The sequence below is a fragment of the Schistocerca cancellata genome, chromosome 7 (genome assembly GCF_023864275.1).
Source record: "Schistocerca cancellata isolate TAMUIC-IGC-003103 chromosome 7, iqSchCanc2.1, whole genome shotgun sequence".
Taxonomy (NCBI): Eukaryota; Metazoa; Arthropoda; class Insecta; order Orthoptera; family Acrididae; genus Schistocerca; species Schistocerca cancellata.
Window position 1 is genome coordinate 177,874,888 of NC_064632.1, and position 23,240 is coordinate 177,898,127.

The following is a 23,240-nucleotide window of genomic DNA, read 5'->3' on the forward strand; positions in this document are numbered from 1 at the left end:
TTCTGTTTCCATAGGCAAGCATATTTCATGGTCATGGCCAGAACAGTGTTCCATATAGTTGTGAATGCATTATGTCAGAGCTAAGTGAATTCAAAGGTGGTCAAATAATTAGTGCTCATATGGTGGGTAGTCCATAACCAAGGTAGCCAAAATGTTTAGTGCTTGAAGACTGAGCTGCAAAAAATCCTAAGAATCCAAGGTCCCTCACAAGGCCTCACAACGGCTTCCATAGAATTACTCACTCCACCTGAGCCACGTACCCCTACCTTCTACCTATTACCCAAAATCCACAAAGAGAACCATCCTGGCCGTCCCATTGTAGCAGGCTTCAAAGCCCCAACCGAACGTATCTCAGCTCTGGTAGACCAGCACCTCCAACCTATCACCCGCAGACTCCCATCCTACATCAAAGACACAAACCATTTCCTAGAACGCCTCAAATCCATTCCCACTCCTCTCCCACCTGAAACCTTTCTTGTCACCATAGATGCTACATCCCTTTACACAAACATCCCACATACCCATGGTCTCTCTGCCCTTGAGCACTACCTCTCCCAACGCCCACCCGAAGATCTTCCAAAAACCTCGTCCCTTATCACACTTACCAACTTCATCCTCACCCATAATTACTTCACTTTTGAAGGCCAGACCTACAAACAAATCAGGGGAACGGCCATGGGAACCAGGATGGCTCCGTCCTATGCCAACCTCTTCATGGGCCGCATGGAGGAGGCTTTCCTGAAGACCTAATAGCTGCTTCCCCTGGCCTGGTATAGGTTTATAGATGACATCTTTGTGGTCTGGACTCATGGTGAAGAAACACTCCTTAATTTCCTCCATAATCTCAACTCCTTTTCGAATCTGAATTTCACCTGGTCCTTCTCCAAAACCCAAGCCACCTTCCTGGATGTTGACCTTCATCTTGTTGAAGCTCACATCCACACCTCTGTCCATATCAAACCCACAAACAAACAACAGTACCTTCACTTCGATAGCTGCCATCCATTCCACATCAAACGCTCCCTTCCCTACAGCCTAGGTATTCGTGGCAAACGTATCTGCTCCAGTGACGAATCCCTCAACAATTACACCAATAACCTGACCAGTGCTTTCCTCTCCCGCAACTATCCTGCAGACCTTGTCCACAAACAGATCTCTCGAGCAATACATTCCTCCCCGTCCAACAACAATGTTCCTACCCCAAGACCACACAGGAGCATCCCCCTTGTCACCCAATATTATCCTGGCCTCGAAAACGTCAACAAATTACTCCGCCAGGGATATGATTTTCTCAAGTCAACCCCTGAAATGAGATCATCCCTTGACAAAATTCTCCCCACACCACCCAGAGTTTCCTTTCGTCGGCCCCCTAACCTCCGTAACATCCTTGTTAAACCCTACAATATTCCCAGACTACCTTCTCTACCCAGCGGTTCCTACCCCTGTAACCGACCCCGCTGCAAAACCTGCCCCATGCATCCCCCCACAACCACTTACTCCAGCCCCGCTACTGGTAAAACGTACACAATTCAAGGCAGGGCCACATGTGAAACTACACATGTCATTTATCAACTGACATGCCTGCACTGCACAGCCTTTTACATCGGCATGACAACAACTAAACTGGCTGAGCGCATGAACGGACACAGACGAACTGTCCGCCTAGGAGATGCCCAATACCCAGTAGCGGAGCATGCCCTCCAGCATAATTCTAGGGACCTAGGAACCTGCTACACCGTATGTGCCATTTGGCTTCTCCCACCCAACACCAGTCCCTCTGAACTGCGGAGATGGGAACTTGCACTCCAACACATCCTTTCATCCCGCCATCCCCCTGGACTGAACCTACGTTAAACAACCTCACTCCCATTTACTCTTCAGTCTTCTCCTCTTTCCCTTTCCTCTTAGCCATTCACGCATCTTTTCATCCTGCATAGTTGTGTTTATCTTTATACTATATACCTCTTTACTTCTGTATGCATCCTCTTTGGTTTGAAGCTGGCACAGTACTTACAGTAGAATATCTTTGGCTTCCCTCTGACAACCATGCCTCCATCCTTGCTACCCTCCCTATTTTCCTTTCCCTGTTGCTTCATAACCTGGGTTGTGAGTAACTGAATCTCCTTTCCCTTCTTCCCTTTTTTTCCCCTCTCTCCTCCCTGATGAAGGAACATTTGTTCCGAAAGCTAGGAACATAAATTTTTGGTTTTGTTTTATGTGTATCTATCGGCTGTACTGAGCTGAGGTAAGTACTGGCCAGCCCCTCTATCTCTTTGTTAGTATTTGTTTCACATCTCTATATGAGATTTTCCATTAATCATTTATATGCCCTTAACAGGCAAACATGATGCTGAAGCCATACAACCTGGACTACGGAACAATGGAAGAAAGTAATTTGGTTGGATGAGTCTTGTTTCACACTGTTTCCAATTTCTGGCCAAGTTTACATCCCAAGAGTGAAATATGGCAGTGGTTGGTGATGATTCGGGCAGCTACATCATGGTAGTCCATGGTCCCCATGGTTACTCTGAAACATCACATTACTGCCAAGTATAAAGTGACAATTTTGGCTGATGAGATCCATCCAATGGTACAATGTTTGTTCTCCAATGGTGATGCTATGTTGCAAGATGACAGGACGCACATTTTGACACAGCTCACATCATCCAGGACTGCAGCATTAGGATAAATTGTTGCATCTCTCATCACCTTAGCCACTAGATCTTGATATTATTGAAACTTTGTGATCTAATTTGGAGAGAAGAGTGCATAATTGCTATCCGTCTCTATCATAGTTATCTGAACTTGTCACTATTTTGGAGAAAGAATGGTTGAAAATCATACAGGACCTCTATTTATCCATTCTGAGACTACTGAAAGCTGTTTTGAATCCAAATGGTTTTCCTACACCATATTAGGTACAGTAGTGTGTTGTGTTTTTGATGTTTCCATATTTTTGTCCACTTCCCTCTATACTGAATAAGTCAGTGGACATTCCATCACCTTGTTTCACTCATTTATTAAAGACAAAGTTTTCATTTGTCTAATTGAAAATCTTTATTTATGCTCTTGTCTTTGTCATTGTTATTTTGTTAATCAAAATGAATGGAAGCACAAAATATAGCATATAGCAGTTTTTCTAGATATTCTGAAGCAAAGGAAAAGTGTAAATAAATAACACCCAGAGTGGAAGAAAAAGGCCACACTCAATAAGTATATGACTGCAGTGCCCTCAATGAGGAAGATTTATAACTGATGATGGCCAAAGTAGAGACTGATCATATTGTATATCAACGTATACGTTAAGGACATTTGGATTTTTCTCCTTCATTACCGCTTCTATTTTGCACAAAGTTAGTGTAACCTGTGGTTCATTACTTATTGATACTTTTTCTCCAGATCTTGTCTCTCCTGAGAGTCTACCTTTGGACATACCTGATGTTGCTTGCAATGTTGTGGCACACATATTTACTGTGTGGCCATCTTTTTCTCTTATGCTGTACTTTATTGAAACAGCATTCTTCCTTTTTGATTTTTTTCGTGATGTTTCTTCTCCCTGACAAAGCTGGGTCAAGCTGAGAAATAATCAGCAGTTAATGTTGACTTGTAAACGACTCATTTATTTCTATTGTTAGTTCTGGTGGCAAGTGTTCACCTACAGCTGGTGTCCACTCCCTCACCCCCCCCCCCTCCTCTTCCTCCTCCCCTTCCCTAGTAAACTCTCTCACATTATCATTGAAAATGACATCTGCACTGTTATTCTACCTCCAGGTCTCTCTGAAACAAAGCACAGTTCGCTTTTAGTGACTTTTGCTTTGACTGGCTGAGAGCAAATGTCGAGTTTTGCACAAACTTGTGGTTTCCAACACCCAGTAACAACAGCAAACTTCAGCTTTTCACAAAACTGTTTCAACAGATCATGCATGGCAACAAGCTTGACTTGTAATTACAAAAATCTAAATTATGTTCACTTGAACATTTATCAACTTTTTAAAAAATGCTCCTCAATTATTTGAAATCTTCAGTACTTCTGCCAGAACTTTGTTCTGGGTGCTCAGTTTAATTTGGGTTACTAGCTTTGACTGTTTCTTGTATAATTATGTTTCAAGAAGTACATGAGCTTTGCTTTTTTAATAACGGACAGGAGGATTTTACTATACTGGTTGCAATGAAATTTGAACATTTGACCGCAGTTTGTTCTCTGAAATATGGATATCTTTCTCTTCCTACCAGAAAGTATTCTACTCCTTTGTCTTTGATTCCCTTTGAAGTCTTGGAGGAATATGTCTAAGATACTGTTAAATTTTCTGTTAACACTGCCTGCATTTGATTTGTATGATACAGCCAGCCAGTTGCAACAAATTTTTACTTTAACCTGGTTTCGACACTGACTGTGGGTCCTCATCAGAAAACCCAAACGATTCCATATAGTAACAGATGAAGAGATTTGTGAGAAAAATGTTATCATCATATAAAATACTTCATAAGAAGATAACATTTAAAACCATATAACATTACAGACATTGGAACTGACATAAAATTGGTAATTCTCAGTAAAATTATAGCTACATGGCATAGCACACTATACTACATATACTATACTACAAAATTGCAAGATTTTTAAAGGCACACTGTCTGCTTTATAAATTTATGCCCATTTTTCTTTCCATAATTCCTGTCTAATCACTGTGATTGAGTCATTGTTTATTGTTTTACAATACAATACCATTTATCTGTGTTCTGAACCCAACCGGTAACTATTTTTTATTATTAATGTCTGACCACTGTGGCTACATAAACTATTGATTAACCATTTTACAGTTAAATTTCTGCAACTTATTGTGCCTAAAAACAAATTCTCAATGGCTGTTGTTGTATCATGTCATTCAGTCCATGTAGAAAAGTTTACTGTGGAAATGAATAAAAATGTGGACATCAAAAACTCTAGGTACCCTTGATCAATACTACTTGACAAAAAATACATATTGGAGGTACCCATAAACAATTGTTTTCCAACTAAGTCTGCATAACTTTTTTAAAGCTGTTTCTAGTTGCTTTAGAAAGCTTATGATACTTCATTGATGGCCTATGAACTGTCAGTACTACAAGCATGTGTGTTTCACTATCTGTTATTGTGGCATAGAATTCAAAAAGCAGTTCAGCTTAATACACATTAACCTCAATGGCCGGAGAATTAAATCCATTTTTTTTGTACAAACAGTGACTCCCGTCTCCTTCTAATTGGTCATACAGTAGCATGATATTAGTTTGTATTGACCAAGATGGCTCTTTTCAGTTTAAGTGCCTTCCACATATTTTAATACAATGCCAGAAAAAAATGTTACACCTTTTTAGAGGTTTCCAATTCACTCAATATTTATTGTTGCAATGGTGTACATGAAATGATTACATTTACATATCAGTAGCACAAGCAGTTCTGAGGTATCAGGTATAGAACCATGGTGAAACACCCATATTTGTTTGTGGTGTAGTCTCCAAGGGCAGCAACGCAGCTGCTGACTCTTGATTGTATGGATGGTTCATATTGTCATGGGATACGTTATGCCACATCTGCTCAATCTGTTCATGTTGTTCTGTAAGAGTTGTTAGTTGACTAGTCCCACACGCCACTTCTTGCCCATCATATCCCATATGTGCTCGATTGGAGACAAGTCGGCAGATCCTGTTCGGCATGTAAGTTGCTGCACATCTTGCAGAACGCATTGAGTTTCACAGGCAGTGTGTGGCTGAGGAGTATCCCGTTGGAATAACAAATCACCTTCCTATTGCAAGAATGGCAAAAGAGTGGATCTAACAACATTCTGCACATAATGAATGCTGGTTAGTTTCCCTCCAGAAATGCCAAAGATGAATGAGAGTTGCAGCTTATTGCAGGCCAGACCATAAGGGCTGGCAGGGGCCAGTGTGTCTTGGATGAATGCACTCTACGAGACAGCTCTCACCAGATCTAAGTCATACGTGGAAACGACCATCACTACTTGCAGGCAGAATCTGTTTTCATCACTGAAGAGCATGACGCGCCATTCCATTTTCCAAGTGATCCTCTGATGGTACCAGTCGAGTAGTGCATGTTGATGCTTTGGCTACAGTGGAAGACAGGCTAGAGATGTGCATGCCTATAGCCACACTGCTAATAACTGGTTTGCAACAGCTCATGTTGACACATCCTGGCTCGCAAGCCCTCTTATCTTTATTGTGTTCGCTGTACAATCTGCCACTGCTGCCCTTAGGTGGTGATGAACCTAGCAGGCATCTGTGCTGCGTAGACATCCAGAACCAAGAATTAATTGGAAATATTTCAGTTTTGTTAGTGGTGGAAGTGATAAGACATCCTGTGAAACTTTACTAAATGCCTTCTCTGAAAACTACTTCGAACAGACAGTTAGGAACCCCACTCATGATTAAAATATATTGGATCTAATTGCAACAAATAGACCTGACCTTGTTGAGGACATCCACATCAAAACTTGTATCTGTGACCGTGATGCAGTTGTGGCAACAATGATTACCAGAGAACAAAGGACAACTAAAACAAGCAGAAAGATATCTATGTTCAGCAAACTAGATAAAAAATCAGCAGTGTCATAACTCAATCAGGAACTTGAAACTTTCAGCACAGGGCAGGGGCAGGTAGAAGAACTCTGGCTCAAGTTTAAACGAATAGTTGACCATGTACTGAATAGATATGTACCCAGTAAAACACTTCCTAATGGGAGGGAACCTCCATAGTATACACTCACTGTAAAGAAACTTGTAAAGAAACAGATTGCTGCATAATAGGTGTAAAACAAAGTGTAGAGCTATAGATAGATATATGCCAAATGAAACACATTTAGCTGTCAAGAGAGCAATACATGATGCCTTCCATGATTAAAATAGCAGAATATTATCAAATGATCTTTCACAGAACCCAAGGATATTCTGGTCATATGTAAAGGCTGTTAATGGCACCTTATTGTGCATTTGAGCATTAACACACTTTTTGTAACAACAAATTGGCTGTACCTGTATTTACTCTTGTAGGCCTAATATCTGATTTAACTTTGTGCTCTTATCTTTAACCTTTATTTGAAACTCCGTTTTCTGTTAAATGGTTGTTATGTTATCTGGTTGACATTATATCTATTACTGTATTTATAGTTTGTCTTGTGTAAACTATGTACAATTTGGCATTGAATTGCCCTTGTATTTATTGTAAGTTTAAATTGAAACCTGTACAATTTGACACGTTCCATATCCTTGTGATTGACTCACTAACTGGATCTATGGAACATGAAATAAATAAATAAACAAAGCTAGTGTCCAGCCCTAATGAATGAGACAGGAATTGCAATTGAGGGTAGTAAAGCAAAAACTGAATGCTTCAAATGTTCAAACAAAGAAAACCCCAGGTGAATTGCCCTAATTGAACCCTTGTACCACTGATGCTGAAAAACAGCTAAAACTGAACAAAGTTAAAGGCCTCGATGGGACCCCTGTCGGATTCTATACTGAATTTGCGGCTCAGTTAGCCCCTCTTCTAACTATAATCTACCATAGATTTATTGAACAAAAAACTGTACCCAATTCTTGGAAAAAGGCACAGGTCCTACCTGTCTACAAGAAGGGTAGTAGTAGTGATCCACAAAACTACTGCCTATATCCTTGACATTAATTTGTTGCAGAATCTTAGAACATATTCTGAGATCAAACATAATGAGGTATCTTAAACAGAATGATCTCCTCAATGCCAATCAGTATGGATTTCCAAAACATCGATCACGTGAAAACCACTTGCACTTTTCTCACATGACATACTGAAAGTTTTGGATCAAGGCAACCACTATTCATTTCTGAAAAGCATAAATACCTGTGTGTAACACTTCGTAGGGATATGAAATGGAATGATCACATAGGTTCAGTCGTGGGTAAAGCAGGTGGCAGACTATGGTTTATTGAGAGAATACTGAGGAAGTGCAATCAGTCTACAAAGGAGAATGCTTACAAATCACTCATGTGACCAGTTATAGAATATTGCTCGAGTGTGTGGGACCTGTACCGTATAGGACTAACAGGGGCACTGAACATATACAGAGAGGGGCAGCACAAATGGTCACAGGTTTGTTTGATCCATAGGAGAATGCCATACAGATAGTGAAGGAAATGAACAGGAAGGCTCTTGAAAATAGGTGTAAACTATCCCGAGAAAGTCTGTGAACAAAATTTCAAGGACCAGCTCTAAATGATGACTGGAGGTACATACTACAACCCCAGATGTGTCACTCGCATAGGGATCGTGAGGATAAGATAAGAATAATTGCTGCATGCCAGAGGCACTCAAACAATCATTATTCCCATGCTCCATACATGCATGGAACATGAGGAAACCATAGTAACTGGTACAATGGGACGTACCCTCTGCCACGCAACGCACAATGGTTTGCAGAGTATAAACGTAGATGTAGAGTGGAATTCTCATCCATGACTGTGAGAATGTTCATGAGACCACTGATACCAACATCATTGCACAACTGGTATAGCACATCCAGCTCATGTGGTAATTCTCTGAAATGACCATCACGCCACTCAGAAAGCTAGCATTTGACCCCTTTCAACTTCACTTAGTTGGCTGTAGGAAGCAGTAGTGCATCTCCACGGCATGTTGACTGCTTGTTTCACATGTTTGCATCACACTGAGCCTTCTGGCTGTGGGCCTTCCCTATTAAAGGGTAGACAAAGACGGCATTCTGGTAGCTACGCCACTATGCTATCTATTGGCAGACAACGTTGAAACCATATCAGTACATTTACTATCCCCGAGGGGGCATATGCTGTCTTTGGTTCCAATTCAACACAATCTTTCCAGGTGTAACAATTTTCTTTTCTGGCAGTGTATGAACAACAAGTCTACTGAAATTTCATCAGCCTTTTCATTTTAGGAGTAAAGATCACTCACTAAAAAATAGAAGTGTTGAATCAACAAGCACACATACACCAAAAAGGAAGAAAACTTGTTTGCTTTCAGAATGATCTTCTCTCAAGCTAGAGTACACCCCCCCCCCCCCCCCACACACACACACACACCTACAGAGTGCAATCTGGATGCACAATATCATTGCTGCAGTTCAGCAGGTGGATTAGGTTGGGGTGGGGATTGTATCAGGTGTGGTGGGTAGAGGGAGAAGGGTGACAAAAGGAAGAAAGGGAAACTGTTGGATGCAGTGTGTGGGGACAGTGGTTACCTGGAGATTGAGGCAAGGACAACTCCATGTACGAAGGACGTGTTGCAAGGTAACTCCATGTTCAGATACGTTGGTGGTGGTGAGAAGGATCCAGATGCCCTGTGTTGTGAAGCAGCCACTGAAATTGATCATGTTATGTTCCACTGCATGTTGTTCCACCATGTGGTCCAATTTGTTCTGCGCAACAGTTTGGCAGTGGTCAGTCATCCTGGTGGACAGCTGGTTGGCAGTCATTCCAGCCTCTCTCTCCCTCGAACCACCCCACCTGACATAACTCCCAACCCAACGTAGTCCACCTGCCAAATTGCAGCACTGGCGTTTTGCATCCAGCCAGCACCATGTAGTGGTGTAGGCATATGTGTGTGTGGGTGTATGATCTAGCTTGAGAAAGGATTACTCCAAAATTTAGCAAGTTTCCTTTCTTTTTGTGTATGCCTGTCGACGACTCAATGTTTCTACTTTTCAATGATTTGTCTCCTTTACTCCTAAGGTATTTACATTCTAGCAGAACTTCCCTTTCATTTCCCTCTATTTCCATGAAAATTTCATCCTTTTTATTAATGAGACTTTTGTTGTTTTGATGGAAGATACTATGTGCATTTTGTTTAATGTCCTTGGCTTTTTCCAACCTGCCATACTTTGTTTTGTAAGCTGTTTCAACAGTAATTATATTTATTCTGCATCTCTGTTTCAGACAAACTTACCCTAAAAAAGGCCAAGTAGCCTCTTACCAGAAGAATTCAGGCGTAATCCATTCAATATATGATTGGACGGAGTGATGGCTGATGCATCAGTTTCAAAGAACTCACTGAGTTATTTTCCAAACTATATATTTACATGTTACATTAAACATTTCATCCATGACTTATCATTCCACTCAGAGAGTGGTATGATCTTTATGGTAATGGTCCAACAAGTTATTATCTACTCCCTTCTCCCCCTGCCACCCCTCCCAATTATTATTACATGGTCTTTATAAGACCTCAAAGAGTTTAAATCACAGGTGTCATTGTTGAGCCCTGCACTTGTCTTAAAAATACTCTGACATTAACCTCCCATGACTATCATCCAATAATACAAACGTCATTGTTTTGTTACTCGGTGTTAACATAACACAGAATACACATGCCAAATTTTAGCTGCTGACACCTATCGGAAAATACCTGACTTGGTAACTGCAACAAGGGGAAAGTCTGACATATCATATTGAAAAATTTGCTTTTTATAGGTCTTACATTTAATTTATGGAAGTGCCTGGAATATATTCTTCTAACCAAAGTTCAAGATTCAAAAATATTACATTTATTCAGTCCTGCAGTACAGGTACCAGGAAAACCCTGTGAATATGTTACCACTTGCTGTGAACATATACAAGAGACCCCCCCCCCCCCCCCCATACAGAGATGTCAACAGAAAACACATTACAGATATGTGACATTGCAAATAATGTTTAAACTTTTAGATGACCATTTACTATTGCAGACATATACGTGCAAATGAATGAAACACTTCTTAATACTGTTTCCGGACAGTGAATCCACCTGTGGTGAAAAACAGAAGAAAGTACATCCATGCAAAATCTGCAAGTGACAGTACTTCATCCTTTCTTAATTGCGTCTTGCTTGAATGGGTTTAACTTGGTCTCACAGCACCAACAGTATTATGTGGCAGGAGAAGAAATTGTCACAATTAAAGTAAAAACAATGGAAAGAGTAAAGCTAACCACTTACCCTTAAACTGAGTTGTTGAGCAGTAAACAGACAGACAAATAAACAAAATTTGGAACTTGAAGGTTAGCTTTCAAAGAATGTCCCTCTTACCTAACTGACAAGTACACATACTATGTTGCTCTAGTGCTGTGGTTGCCTTATTTAAGCTACAGCTACCACCCTTTCACAGCTCCAGTGTTTTCCTTCTATGTTTCTTCCCAACAATTAACCCCTATGATCATTTCCTGGAGCGATTTGTATTAAATTTCTTTATTAGTAGTTACAACTAAATTTCCTCATGAAAGCTTGGTCCATCTGCTTGCATCAGTTCAGGAAATCATCCAGGTTCCTAGCAAAAACCCAGCTCAAAATCCTGTTCCTGAAAGACAGACTACTCTAAGGATTCCCCCTCCTTCCTCCTTGTCCTAAATGTAAAAATTTCCATTTCACACTTGCTTTCATAAAGACCTCAGATTCTGCCAATTCCTTGTTCTCACAAACGTGATCTTACAGAAAGAAATTTTCACAGCACAGGCATCCCTCAGCTATCTCTGCTTTCTCCAAAATACTTCTATTACGCAGCCCACTCTTACACATGCCATCTCCCAAACTGAAGCCTGTGCTCTCCAACAAATGGAACAGCCTTCCAGGCACCATCTCAAAAAACTATCTAATCTACTTTTTTGGAGTGAAGAAGATCATTCATCAACAACCACATACAAAAAAGAAAGAAAACTTGTTAGCTTGTGGAGTAATCCTTTCTTGGGCTAGAGAACCCCCCCCCCCCCACACACACACACACACAAACATATGCCTTAGCTCCTACATGCAGCCGGTTTGCTGGCTAGGAATGGAGGGGGCGGGAGGGGGGTGGAGGGGGCAGAGGGATGGCAGGTGCATGGACCAGGCATGTAATGCATGGTTATTGGGGTTGTTTGGGAGCAGCACACACTGAAGGTGATGTGGGGATGTCAGTTGGTAGGGGTGACATGATGACGGTAGGGGAAACTGTTGATTGGAGGATGTGGGGACAATAGGTTAGCAAGATGATTACAGAAGCGAAGGACTTGTTGCAAGTATAATTCCCATCTGCGTAGTTCTGAGAAACTGATGATGGAAGGAAGGATTCAGCCACTGAAACTGAGCACATTACACTCAGTTCCATGTTGTGCCATCGGATGGTTGACTTTATTCTCGGGAATAGATTGGCAGTGGCCATTAACCGGTGGACAGCTAGTTGGTTATCATACTGACCCACTAACCACAAACAGTATATGCATTTCGACAGTTGCCCTCCCTTTTTCGCCAAAAAATCCCTCCCGTACAGTCTGGCTATCTGCAGACCACGCATCTGCAGCAATAAGAACTTCCTTGCCCAGTAATAGGCCTCCACAGGCAGCAGGCACTATGCACCCCTCCCTCCCCTCAAACCCAGTCTGCAAACAGATTTCACATGCCATATCCTCACACAGCCCCAAACCTCCCACCACACCCACGAATCAGCTGCAAAAGAGCCCCCCACCCCCACCCCTCAATCACTCAATATCACACTCGACTGGAACAACTGACCCTTATCCTTCATTAGGGTTTTCATTATCTCTCATCATACCCTGAAATGAGGGACATCCATTCAAGATCCTTCCTATCCATCACAAAGTGGTTTTCCATTGCCCATCCAACCGATACAATATCCAGGTCCATCCCTATGCCACTTCCACTGCCAAATCCTTATCATAGGAATTATATCCCAATGGAAGACCAAGCTACCATCTACCCAATTCACATTCCCAGCACTTCCTATTCCACTCCTGTCACATGCTTGTCCTACCCCAACGGCAGGCCACCTGTGAAAACAGCCATGTTATATATCAACTCTGCAGCACACACTGCACAGCTCTTATGTTGGTATGACTACCAACCAACTGTCCACCAGGATGAATTGGCCACTACCAAACTGTTGCCCACAATATAGTTGACCAGTCAGTGGCACAACACGCAATTTCAATGGCTGCTTCACAACCTGGCCATCTGGATCCTTCCCCCCACCACCACCAGCTTCTGTCAAAAATGCACATGGAAGTTATCCTTGCAACACACCTTTTGCTCCCATAATCGTCCTGGCTTCAATCTCTGGTAACCCACTGTCCCCACACCCTCCATCCAACAGTTTCCCCTTCCTGCATCCTGTCACCTCTCCTAGCTTATGTCCCCAGGTAATCTTCAGATTGTGGTGGTAGTACATAAACAATGTACAGTCATAGTATCACGAGGAAACTGATGAACCACCACTGCCAGCCATAGGGTGCCAAAAATTCTGAAGATGGCTTTAACATAAGCCGAAACTGGTAAATAAACAAGTATTACTGTGAATGCAAAATGTCGTTTGACTAGTGCCTCCTGTCGGGTAGACTGTTCGCTGAGTGCAAGTCTTTCGATTTGACGCCACTTCGGTGACTTGCGCGTCAATAGGGGATGGAATGATGATGATTAGGACAACACAGCACCCAGCCCCTGAGCGGAGAAAACCTCCGAGCCAGCCAGGAATGAAACCCGGGCCCTTAGGATTGACATTCTGTCGCACTGACCACTCAGCTACCGGGGACGGACAGTATTACTGTGATCTCGACTGCTAATTGTACCAATATTCCAACAGATTGCTGCACACCATAGACAATGTTGTCTAAATTTATCTACCAGAACTTTCCTATAAAATTAATCTACTGTTTTCCTGCTCCCCTCACCCATCAGCAGCCAATCATAACATGCAGTCTCTTCCTTACTGAACTCATCCATCTTTCACACCCTCAGAGTTTTTTTCAGTGTGGTTTGAATATTCACTGAAAAACTTATTTCCTATCAAAGATCTGGAAAAAATTCATGAAGAAGTTTGTTTTAATACATATATTTATCAATCTGCTGTATTGGCAATCTTTGTTTGACCACCCTCACTACACAATAAACCTATTATTAATAATGTTGCCATTAATTTTGCATTCCATAATTCATGCTTTCCTTTTTGGTATGATCAGCTAGCAATTTTAAGATTTTATACTGAATAACTGGTGGTGTTATTTATTACTTTCTGAACATAGATATTTTACAGAACCGCTGCTTTTATTTCTATTCACACCATGTTCTCCATCATTATACTTTTCGTCATATAGAGTGTTTTACATTTCTGAAATGTACATTATATTCTGATAAGTTGTTATATGTATCTCTTTAAGAAGTAATTAGTACTGCTGTAAGCCTGAGGTTAAACCATTTACCATAATGAAACTTTTGCATTTCTATGTAATGTTAACTCTTATTTCTTTCTTTTCACAAGAGCAACCGTTAAATTTCACTTCTTCCTTGTACTCTCATTCCAGCGTGTCTTTATGCTACAGTATGTAAAAGCACTAGTATAACAAAACCTAGACCCTTTTTTAAGAGGTCAGAAATGCTTTGTATTTTGTGTAGGAGGCCTATGTTTCACCTGAAGTACCAGGACAAGGTGAAATGTTCACAGCCTCATATGGACGGACTTGTTTGCTGAAGCAAGACAAGTATCCACACAGACAATGCAATGATGTCTGCTGCACCATGATGGCCAATGTTGCGGCTTCCCGGCTTGGTAGCATAGACAAGTGCACCAGCAATGGTGCATCCAAAGGCAACACCGGGCACAAGAGTGGCAGCAGGTCATCTTTCCATACAAGCCCCAGGTCTGCATACAGCATCATGAGGAATATCCAACTGTGAAGCTTACAAGGAGAACTGCCATTACATTTCTGATACATTAATGCTGGTGGATGTATCCCATCTTCTAGGTATCCACGACATTATCTTTCAATAAATTAGTGCAACACTGCATTGCCCGTGCTGTTGTAACCTACCTTTACCAAGAGGTTGTTTGACTGTTGGCCTGGCTTACATGTTCTTTGAATCTCTTGCCAACATAAAACATCTAGTCATGGGCAGAGAGACAGGCACACCATCACTCACAAAGTCAGTGTGGTTGATGAACTCTGGTATGGAGTTGAAGCAGCATGATATTCCATATCCTTATCTGACATCCACACTTGATTGCTTGACTTGATGCCCAGATAGGTATGAACCATTGTTGCTGCCAGTGGCAGGCCTGGTATTAAATTTCACATCTTTCATACCCACAAATCTAATTATGTATACTTCCTGCAAAGAATAAAATTTCTTTATTAACTGTTCTTCCAGGTTTTGTAATTTTAACCCTCAAGCAAATGCGCCTGCGTATAAAGTGAACCAATCTCAAATAATGTTGTTTTGTACCATACCGTTGCTGTTTTACAATTGTGAGCCAGTACCTATTCCTTCACCTAACACAGTAATATGTTGTGTTGTCATACGTCCAAATGCACAGCAGTAATATAAAATAAACAGCAAGTTAGGTGAGAAAAAGTTTACAATCCATGCAAGGAAATGACAATTCCAAGCTAGCAGCATAATCTCACAATGAGGCAGTTGTCTAAAAGATAATTAGCAATCTAATAAGGGGTTGGCAGGGATCTGATGCAATTGTGCTGTTTAATGCTGCAAGCACATGATTACTGTGGGGTGACAATTGTAAGGGGCAACAGAGTGATATAATGAAATGTTTATTTATTTCCAGTGATTTAGCTCATATAATGTAAGTTTACTTCATTGTTGTTTAATTATACTAAGATTATACTGTCATTTTTTTCATAAATGATTACTTTGGTAACATACAGCCAGCTATTCCTTACATGTGTAAGGCGCCGCTCGCCCACTTGTGTTTTATAACAGTCTGCCCGCTCGAAGGATAATGGCTAGCGGTGTATTTGCTCAATTACATTGGTATTTTTCAAAAGAAAGTATTACCTACATCTGTAAATACCAGCCCGTTTACTACATTGACAACCAACATTGCTACTTACCATGTGTCAAACAGCTTTTCAACCATTGAATCTCGATAATCATATTTCTTTCTTTATGTTAGATGGAATCTTGTTGAATAGCTTTATAACAGACTACATACAGTGAACTACTTTATGTAATATTCTCACTGTGTGTTTTTGCTGAATAAACATTTAATTTACATTAATTGCAGTATCCCAGAAAATAATACCATAAGAAACTGGGAGTGAAAATAAACAAAATAAGCCAATATTCTTGTCTTCAGGTCACACAGTGGCAGATGCTTCTAAGGGCCAAACATGCTGAACTGAGCTTGATTAGCAAATCTATGTTGACTCCATTTCAACTTGTTATCCATCTGGATCCTAAAAAAATTTGTATGTATTTTGTTTCGTGTGTGTGACCATTAATGTCTCATTGTGCTGCTAACTGGTCATTATTGTTTGTTTAAAATCACATAATATGAGTCTTTGTGAGATCAAGACTTATACTGTTGACTGTGAAGCAGTTGTGAGCCTGTTCAGCTATCATCTGAGCTGTGCAAGGTTGAGTTTTGGTCCTTGATTAGTACTCTTGCACCATTAATGAACAATACTGTTTTTGGGCTGCCATTTAATGCCACTGAAAGATAATTTATGTTGATTAAGAACATCATTTATGTTGATTAAGAAAAAGTGTGGACCCAGTAGAGAACCTTGTGAGGCCCCACATTGCGTTCCTCCAATGTGAGGTTTGTTTCTAGATTGTGTGACAGTTTCAAAAGAGTTCCTCTGTTTTCTGTAATGAATGTATGATACCACCTGGGAAAGGGGGAAACTATAAATGCAGTAACACTTAAGTTTATCAAATACAATTTTGTGAATCATGCAATCAAGGAGTTTGGCAAGATCACAAAATATACCAACACGATATTTTTTCTTGTTTTTCTCTACAAGCACTTCATTTGTGAAATCTTGTATTGCTTTCTCTGTGAAGAATCCTTTACAAAAGCCATACTGAGAGACAATAAATAAGTTCTGTTCAGCTAAATAAGTCAGTATTCTATCACAGGCCACTGTATCAAAAACTTTTGAAAAGATTTGAAGGAGTGAAATATATCTGTAATCAGAAGTTGTTAGCTTTACATCAGTCTTACAGATGGGTGTTACTGCAGTATATCTGAATCTGTTAGAAAACTTGCCTTGAGTTATTGATTTTTTGCCCCCCCCCCCCCCCCCCCCAATTACAAATTTAGCTTACGAGTAACACCGTTAAGTCAGCATATGCTGCAACATTCTGCTAAAAACACCATCACAGCCAGTGCATTTACGTAAATGTGAATTATATAAAAAAAGTGTATTTTTTGCCTAAAATACGGTTTTTCACTGCCAGGCCAAGAACTTTTCACCCCATAAATTAACTGTAACAAGTTTTAATAAGGTACACTCTATGTAAATGGTACCATATGACCTACAAACAAGAGACTTTTGGAAAATTGGGTAACTATTAGGAGCACAAAGGTATTTGTTTTATAAAAACTGCAAATGATGATACATCACGATGCTTTTATACACATAATGTTTGTTTATGCAGGCTCACATACACGATGATTAAAGACAAAAAGTTGAGCAATTGACATTTTTACAATGAAATGTGGCCATGAAAACCAATTATGTTTGAACAATTACATACGTACATACAGTCATTAAATTAAGAAATGTATGGAAACAGACTAAAATGGCACCCTGAGAAACAGAAGCTTGCAAAGCTTCAAATAAATTGTTAGTGAGTTAAAAAGGGAAGTGATAATGCCATTCAGTAATGGTTATTGGTAAAGATATACAAATAATTTACTATCTGAAGTAGCAGAGGTGTAGCAGTATGGAAAATAATATAAACAAATGTCGTACTTTTCCTTTTCTTCCTAGGTGTGTCCGCACCTAATCCATTGCCAGATTAGAGAATGGAATGCTTGCATTTATTTTTTGACATACAATGTAATTTCATAAGTGATTATATTAATATTTCTGTAATACTTTAGTGCAGTACTATGCAAAATAGTTTAAAAAGTTCTTCTTGGTTTTCTGTGGTGTTTGGATTAAACTGAGATCCAAGTACAACAAACACAAGTATAAATGTACATTTCCACTAAGGTAACTACTTAGTTTTGTATGCAAGCTTTAAAATACATGTTGAATGGTGAAGCAGAAACATAATATATTTTTTCCATCCTTTCAAATTATAATACTTAGATCAGTTACATCTGAATTCCACACTGCTAGCACTTCTGATGTAGCATTGCCCTGGTTTTCAAGAAATTCAATGGGTATTTGTCAAGCTTTACACATGAAGAGCCAACTTAAATAGCATAAGATAGCACCAACTCTTCCTATAATCTTGTATCTTAGCTTGTCAAATTAAGTTAACTGTGAGCATATGGTATACAGTTTAGAGCTTCCCACAAAATTCAGTATGTGTTCTTGAAACTGGAAATTGAATCCTACTCAGAAGGTTCCATATTTTGGTAACTATGTTATCTAAATAAATCATGCAAATTGTCTATAATTTCATAGAAAGACACGGCAATTAAATATTACTTGTGTGGATGTATGGTAATTAGGTTTAAGTGGCTCGGTCGGTGGGTTATAACACAAATTTATGGGCTGAAAGCTAAGCCATAGCTTGTAAAAAGTTTTGAATGGATTGTTGAGCTCAAAAACACTGTAATTTGGAGAATATATTTATATTTCAGTTATTTATAACTATTTATTAATATAAAAGCTTCTTACAACAGAAGCTTTATAATTTTAAATCTTCAGTTACGATTCATTTAATTCAACTTTCATAATAATCCATTTCATCACTCAAAACACCCTCCATAGAATGAGGTAATGTCTCTGTTCAATGATACAATTACAATACAAGTTCCATTCCAGTGCATAAATACTTGGCAGTCGAAATGACAAGCATTATGCCACTTACAACTCATTTTCTTTAAAAACTGACACAATATTCTATGGAGGAGCACAGTCACCCACTGCTTTTACACTACACCTGCAGATGAAGTAACGGTTTTCACTCCTACAAGAATTGATGTCACAAGTCCATACTTAATCAAATTTCAGTACATATCAGCATTTCATGTAGGCAGTAAATCAGTGGGTGCATTTTCCTTTCTGCAGCTACTGTTGCAAATTCAGATGGAATTGTGAGTGGAGCAGAGCTCTCCAGTCCAGACTCTCATACTTTCGCAGCTATTTGCTTTATGCAACAATCAAAATGCTAAATCTCCTTATCTATAGTGCAGTAAATGCATTCAACCACATTAATGATTAATAAATGTATCAAATGCATAAGTATAACAGAAATTATGATAATGCTGTCACAGATACTTTTTGTCTGTTGGCTTATGCCCAGTCTCTGACCAAAGTTCAGATAGCATCCACTCAGGTTCACCAACAAGAAAAACTAATGGATACATACAAACTGTTAAATCATCCACCATTTTGAAAATCCATTACAATTTGCCCCTAAGGTCATGTATATCACAACAGCAGTAAAATGTAAATTATTTTAAGTTTCTATATCTTCTAATTCTCATCATGAACAAAAGTGAAGGCCAAGATTTCAGAGACTGTGCTAAGCACCAAGCAATTCCTTTAAGACTGAACTGTAATAAAAACATCTGTAATGGAATAAAACTTAACAGTAATAGCCTCAAGTGAATATGTCACTAACTGTATTTGCATTGCTGCAGATAGTGACTTAACAGAGACACAGGGAATAGCAGGTACATTTCACAATGCTGCAGGGATAATGTTGTGGAATTCTTATATCTTGTTGGAGATTAAGAAATACTCTATCTTGCCTTTAGTGTTCTAACCTGAATATTTATGGCAACATAAACTTTCGGAGAACACCTATATTTTCTAATATTTACAAATCCTTAGAGCAATGCTTCACGGACACAAATCTTAGATTTAAAAATATAAAAAAAACTTTCTAAACAGTAATATATTTCAGGGTATAAGCTTTTCATTTCTTCAGCTTCCATCACTATCTTTTCATGGAAGTTTCCCATTAGAATTGGTTTATTCAGAAACAAGAATGCACCATACTGTAATCGTTACATCCTAGAATGGGGGGAAAAAAGGAGACAGAAATAAAGAATGAATGAGAAAAAGGGGACAAGTGGTGATAGAGATAAAGAGGAGGAGAAAGCAAGAGGAAAGAAAATCCAGTTAGCTCACCAAAAATGAAGTAAGACAAGTCAATCAAATTTAACATACAACATCTCTGGATATTTCGCTAAAATGTAAGATTCAAGAAAATTCAGATTCCAAGGACCTTTGTGTATTGCAGTTATTATTCATTCTTACAGAATGATGAAACAGTTCTGATGAGAACATGAGCAACGATCTCAAATAATGGGTCATTAGAAGATAAGAGAAGACAGTTGAGCAAAGCGACCAAGATGTATAATACTTTTCTTTCTCCCACAAAGTTAAGTAACCAACAAGGCTACTCCATGTTCTATCAATACAATCTAAGATGATGTTTTGTCAAGAGTGTGACATAAAGTGAAATTCTTTTCTAATAAAATTGGTATTAATTTTCAATCATCTTTACATAAAACAATGAGTGAAACAACACCAAGTTCCTTAAAATTCATTCAAAACCCTCATCTGTCATTTGTGCAGTTTTTGTGCCTTCTAACTTAGTGCTTCATTTAAACATTTGGTATTGTGAGAGATTAATGATACATGTCTAATAATTTGCTCTGTTGCCCTGTGTGTGTGTGTGTGTGTGTGTGTGTGTGTGGGCACACGTGCGCACCTGCACATGGTTTGTTATCTTCTCAGGTCATGAATGGGCACACATTGTGTTTTAGTCTGAAGCACCAAATATTCAATGAGATAGAAGATATTCATCTGTTTTCCAGTAGTCTTATATCCATCAATTGGATAAATGTATAAACAACAGATGGATCCCTCTCCTCCTGGGGTCTGAGAGTCTTTTCTAACCTTTATCAACCTATCCCTCTTTACACCCAAGGAAGGAACTAAGACTTCTCATAGCTGGGATAGTTCATTGTCCTTTCTATCAGCAATTAGATGGATAGACTGGAGCACTAATGAGGAGACACTCAATTGATCTGGGGGGGGGGAGGGGGAGGGGGGAATTTATGGCACAACTTGACTAAGATGAGGGATTGGTTGATAGGATGTCAGCCATCCAGTAATGTTAATATTGCAATGGAGGGGAGTGTGAGAGTAAACATAGTAGAGGGAGACCAATGCTTGGCTGGGTAGCAGCAGCTTCAAATGGATGTGGGATGCAGCAGTTGCTGAGGCTTTCACAGGATAGGCTAGTGAGGAGAGTTGTCTTAAACCTAACAGTTTTTGCTTCTCTTTTGTTGGTTCTTTCTACCTCCACCGTCCACACCATCCCTGCCAAGCACTATTACAGGGGGAAAAAATCTATTGGGTGCAATCCTTCTGTACTGCCATCCTACAAACCAATATTTCTATAAATGAAAAGAAAAAGAAAGTACCCTGTTTTTAATATATATGTGTTGAGTTACCACATATTCCACATACATTTCCCTGCTGCATGTACAACTTAACTCACAAAAGTACTCACATAAAATTTTCTCATCTGAAACAATAGTTCATTTTTGAGTAAAACTACAGGCACATTAATTATTTCATATGTTACAACAGAGTAAATGTTTTCTCAGTCACACTGTGCCTCTGTTATTTTGATGCCAATGACAGTGAAAGTCCACATCTTGTCATGGCATTATGGTATCTCTGCGACCCACATTCCTTCCCTCGTTCTTTATAGCACCAGAACTTGTGCTCACTGAAGAGCAGGGATGAGTGTGAACATGTGTTCCTGATGATGCCTTCCTTCTGGGCTTAGAAATCTGTGTTGTGGACAATCCTGACACAGGATACTTGAGCTTGCTTGTCCCAAGTCCTGATAGAAGTGTTCCACCACTTACACCTGAGAGTTTTCTGTTGCCATTCCCACTCCCTACATTTGAAGATGGCACCTCTACACTGGCTGGGACTTCTGTAGTTCCCTCTGAAGATCTTGAAGGCTGACGGCGACGGGGATGTCTTGGCATTACAAAAGCATTTGTCTGTTCCAGCAAGGAGCGGTCATTGCACAATGCAGATATGAGTGGCAGGTCCAGATTCTTACTCTTTTCACGAAGAGTACGTATATCGAGCACACCCTCTGGTTCTGCATCCCTCTGTGGCTCAGGAACAGCTGGGCAGGTTGCTTTCTCAGGAGTCGTAACAGGAACAGTAATCTGAGAAAAATGGCAGAAGATTAATCTTCATCAATGCAGTGACCAATTTTATCATTTAAATTAAGTGAATGGCTCAATAACAGAGCACTGGTAGGTTTCTGTGCTGCAACTGTTTAGTAAATGTAATTACATGAGCTGCTCTCTTTAGTAAAGAGCATGATAATATCCACATTGTCTGTACTACAAACACTCTTACTATGGAAAAATGTAAAACCTGAAGGCTTTAGACAGCAATACTTAAAGAAATTTTGAGGATACTACTGAAAAGAGAGCCTAGAGTAGGAATGTTAAAAACAGGACGTATAAAGTGGATGTTACTTGTTTAGTTCTGATACTGACACATTCCAGTTATTCATCATTTCTGCTCTTGTTTAATATTGACTTAATGTTGTTGATGTCCAGCACTGGATTAATTACCATATTAAATTTCCTAAAGGGAATTTAGGGAATAAACAATAGGCATAATCCGTATCATTTTAGGCAGTGGGGTTACCTTCATAGTCTCGGATGTTATTGAATTTAGCATATGTTAAAATTCTACCAAAAAAATCCAGCCCTGAGATACAGGCCTCCAAAGAAGACACTGCAAACACCATTTTGAAGATGCAAATTTCGGAAAAAATTTTAATATGCTCTTTGGAAATACCTGTCAAAGATCTTTTACTGTCACCTTTTGAATTTTTTGTTTTAATAATTTACAGAAAAAAATTTTCTTTTCAAGAATGCCAATCCAGAAAAGTTAATTTTTTTAATTTTTATTATTATTATTATTAGTACCATGTAGTACTATGTTCTCTGTAAAGGAGAGCTTCCACTTTTAACGTGGACAGGCTTTATTTTAAAAAAATCTTTTTTTTAACTTTCAAGGGTAATGTATGTCTTCACTGAGGTTGTTTCTTACTAACTTCTTTGTTACAATGTTTATTTCCACTGTCTTTGCAGCAGTTATTTCTTATCACTTTCTTTGTTGCAGTTATTTCTTTTCACTTTCATTGTTGCAGGTATTTCTTATACTTTATTGTAGTTTCTTGTCAGTTTCTTTGTTGTGGTTGTTCATTGCAGGTTTCTTTATTGTAGTTGTTCAGTACTAAT

The 23,240-nt window shown here is 39.3% G+C and overlaps 1 protein-coding gene across 1 annotated transcript in view; it reads right to left on the reverse strand.

Moving 5' to 3' along the window:
- Nucleotides 1–17,371: 17,371 nt before the first annotated feature.
- LOC126091924 (protein expanded) overlaps nt 17,372–23,240 on the reverse strand; it is a 529,897-nt gene continuing 524,028 nt past the window's right edge. Inside the window, exon 19 of the mRNA XM_049907244.1 lies at nt 17,372–22,148. Coding sequence (XP_049763201.1) covers nt 21,621–22,148 — 528 coding nt within the window. The 3' untranslated portion in view covers nt 17,372–21,620. The remainder of the gene's footprint in view (nt 22,149–23,240) is intronic.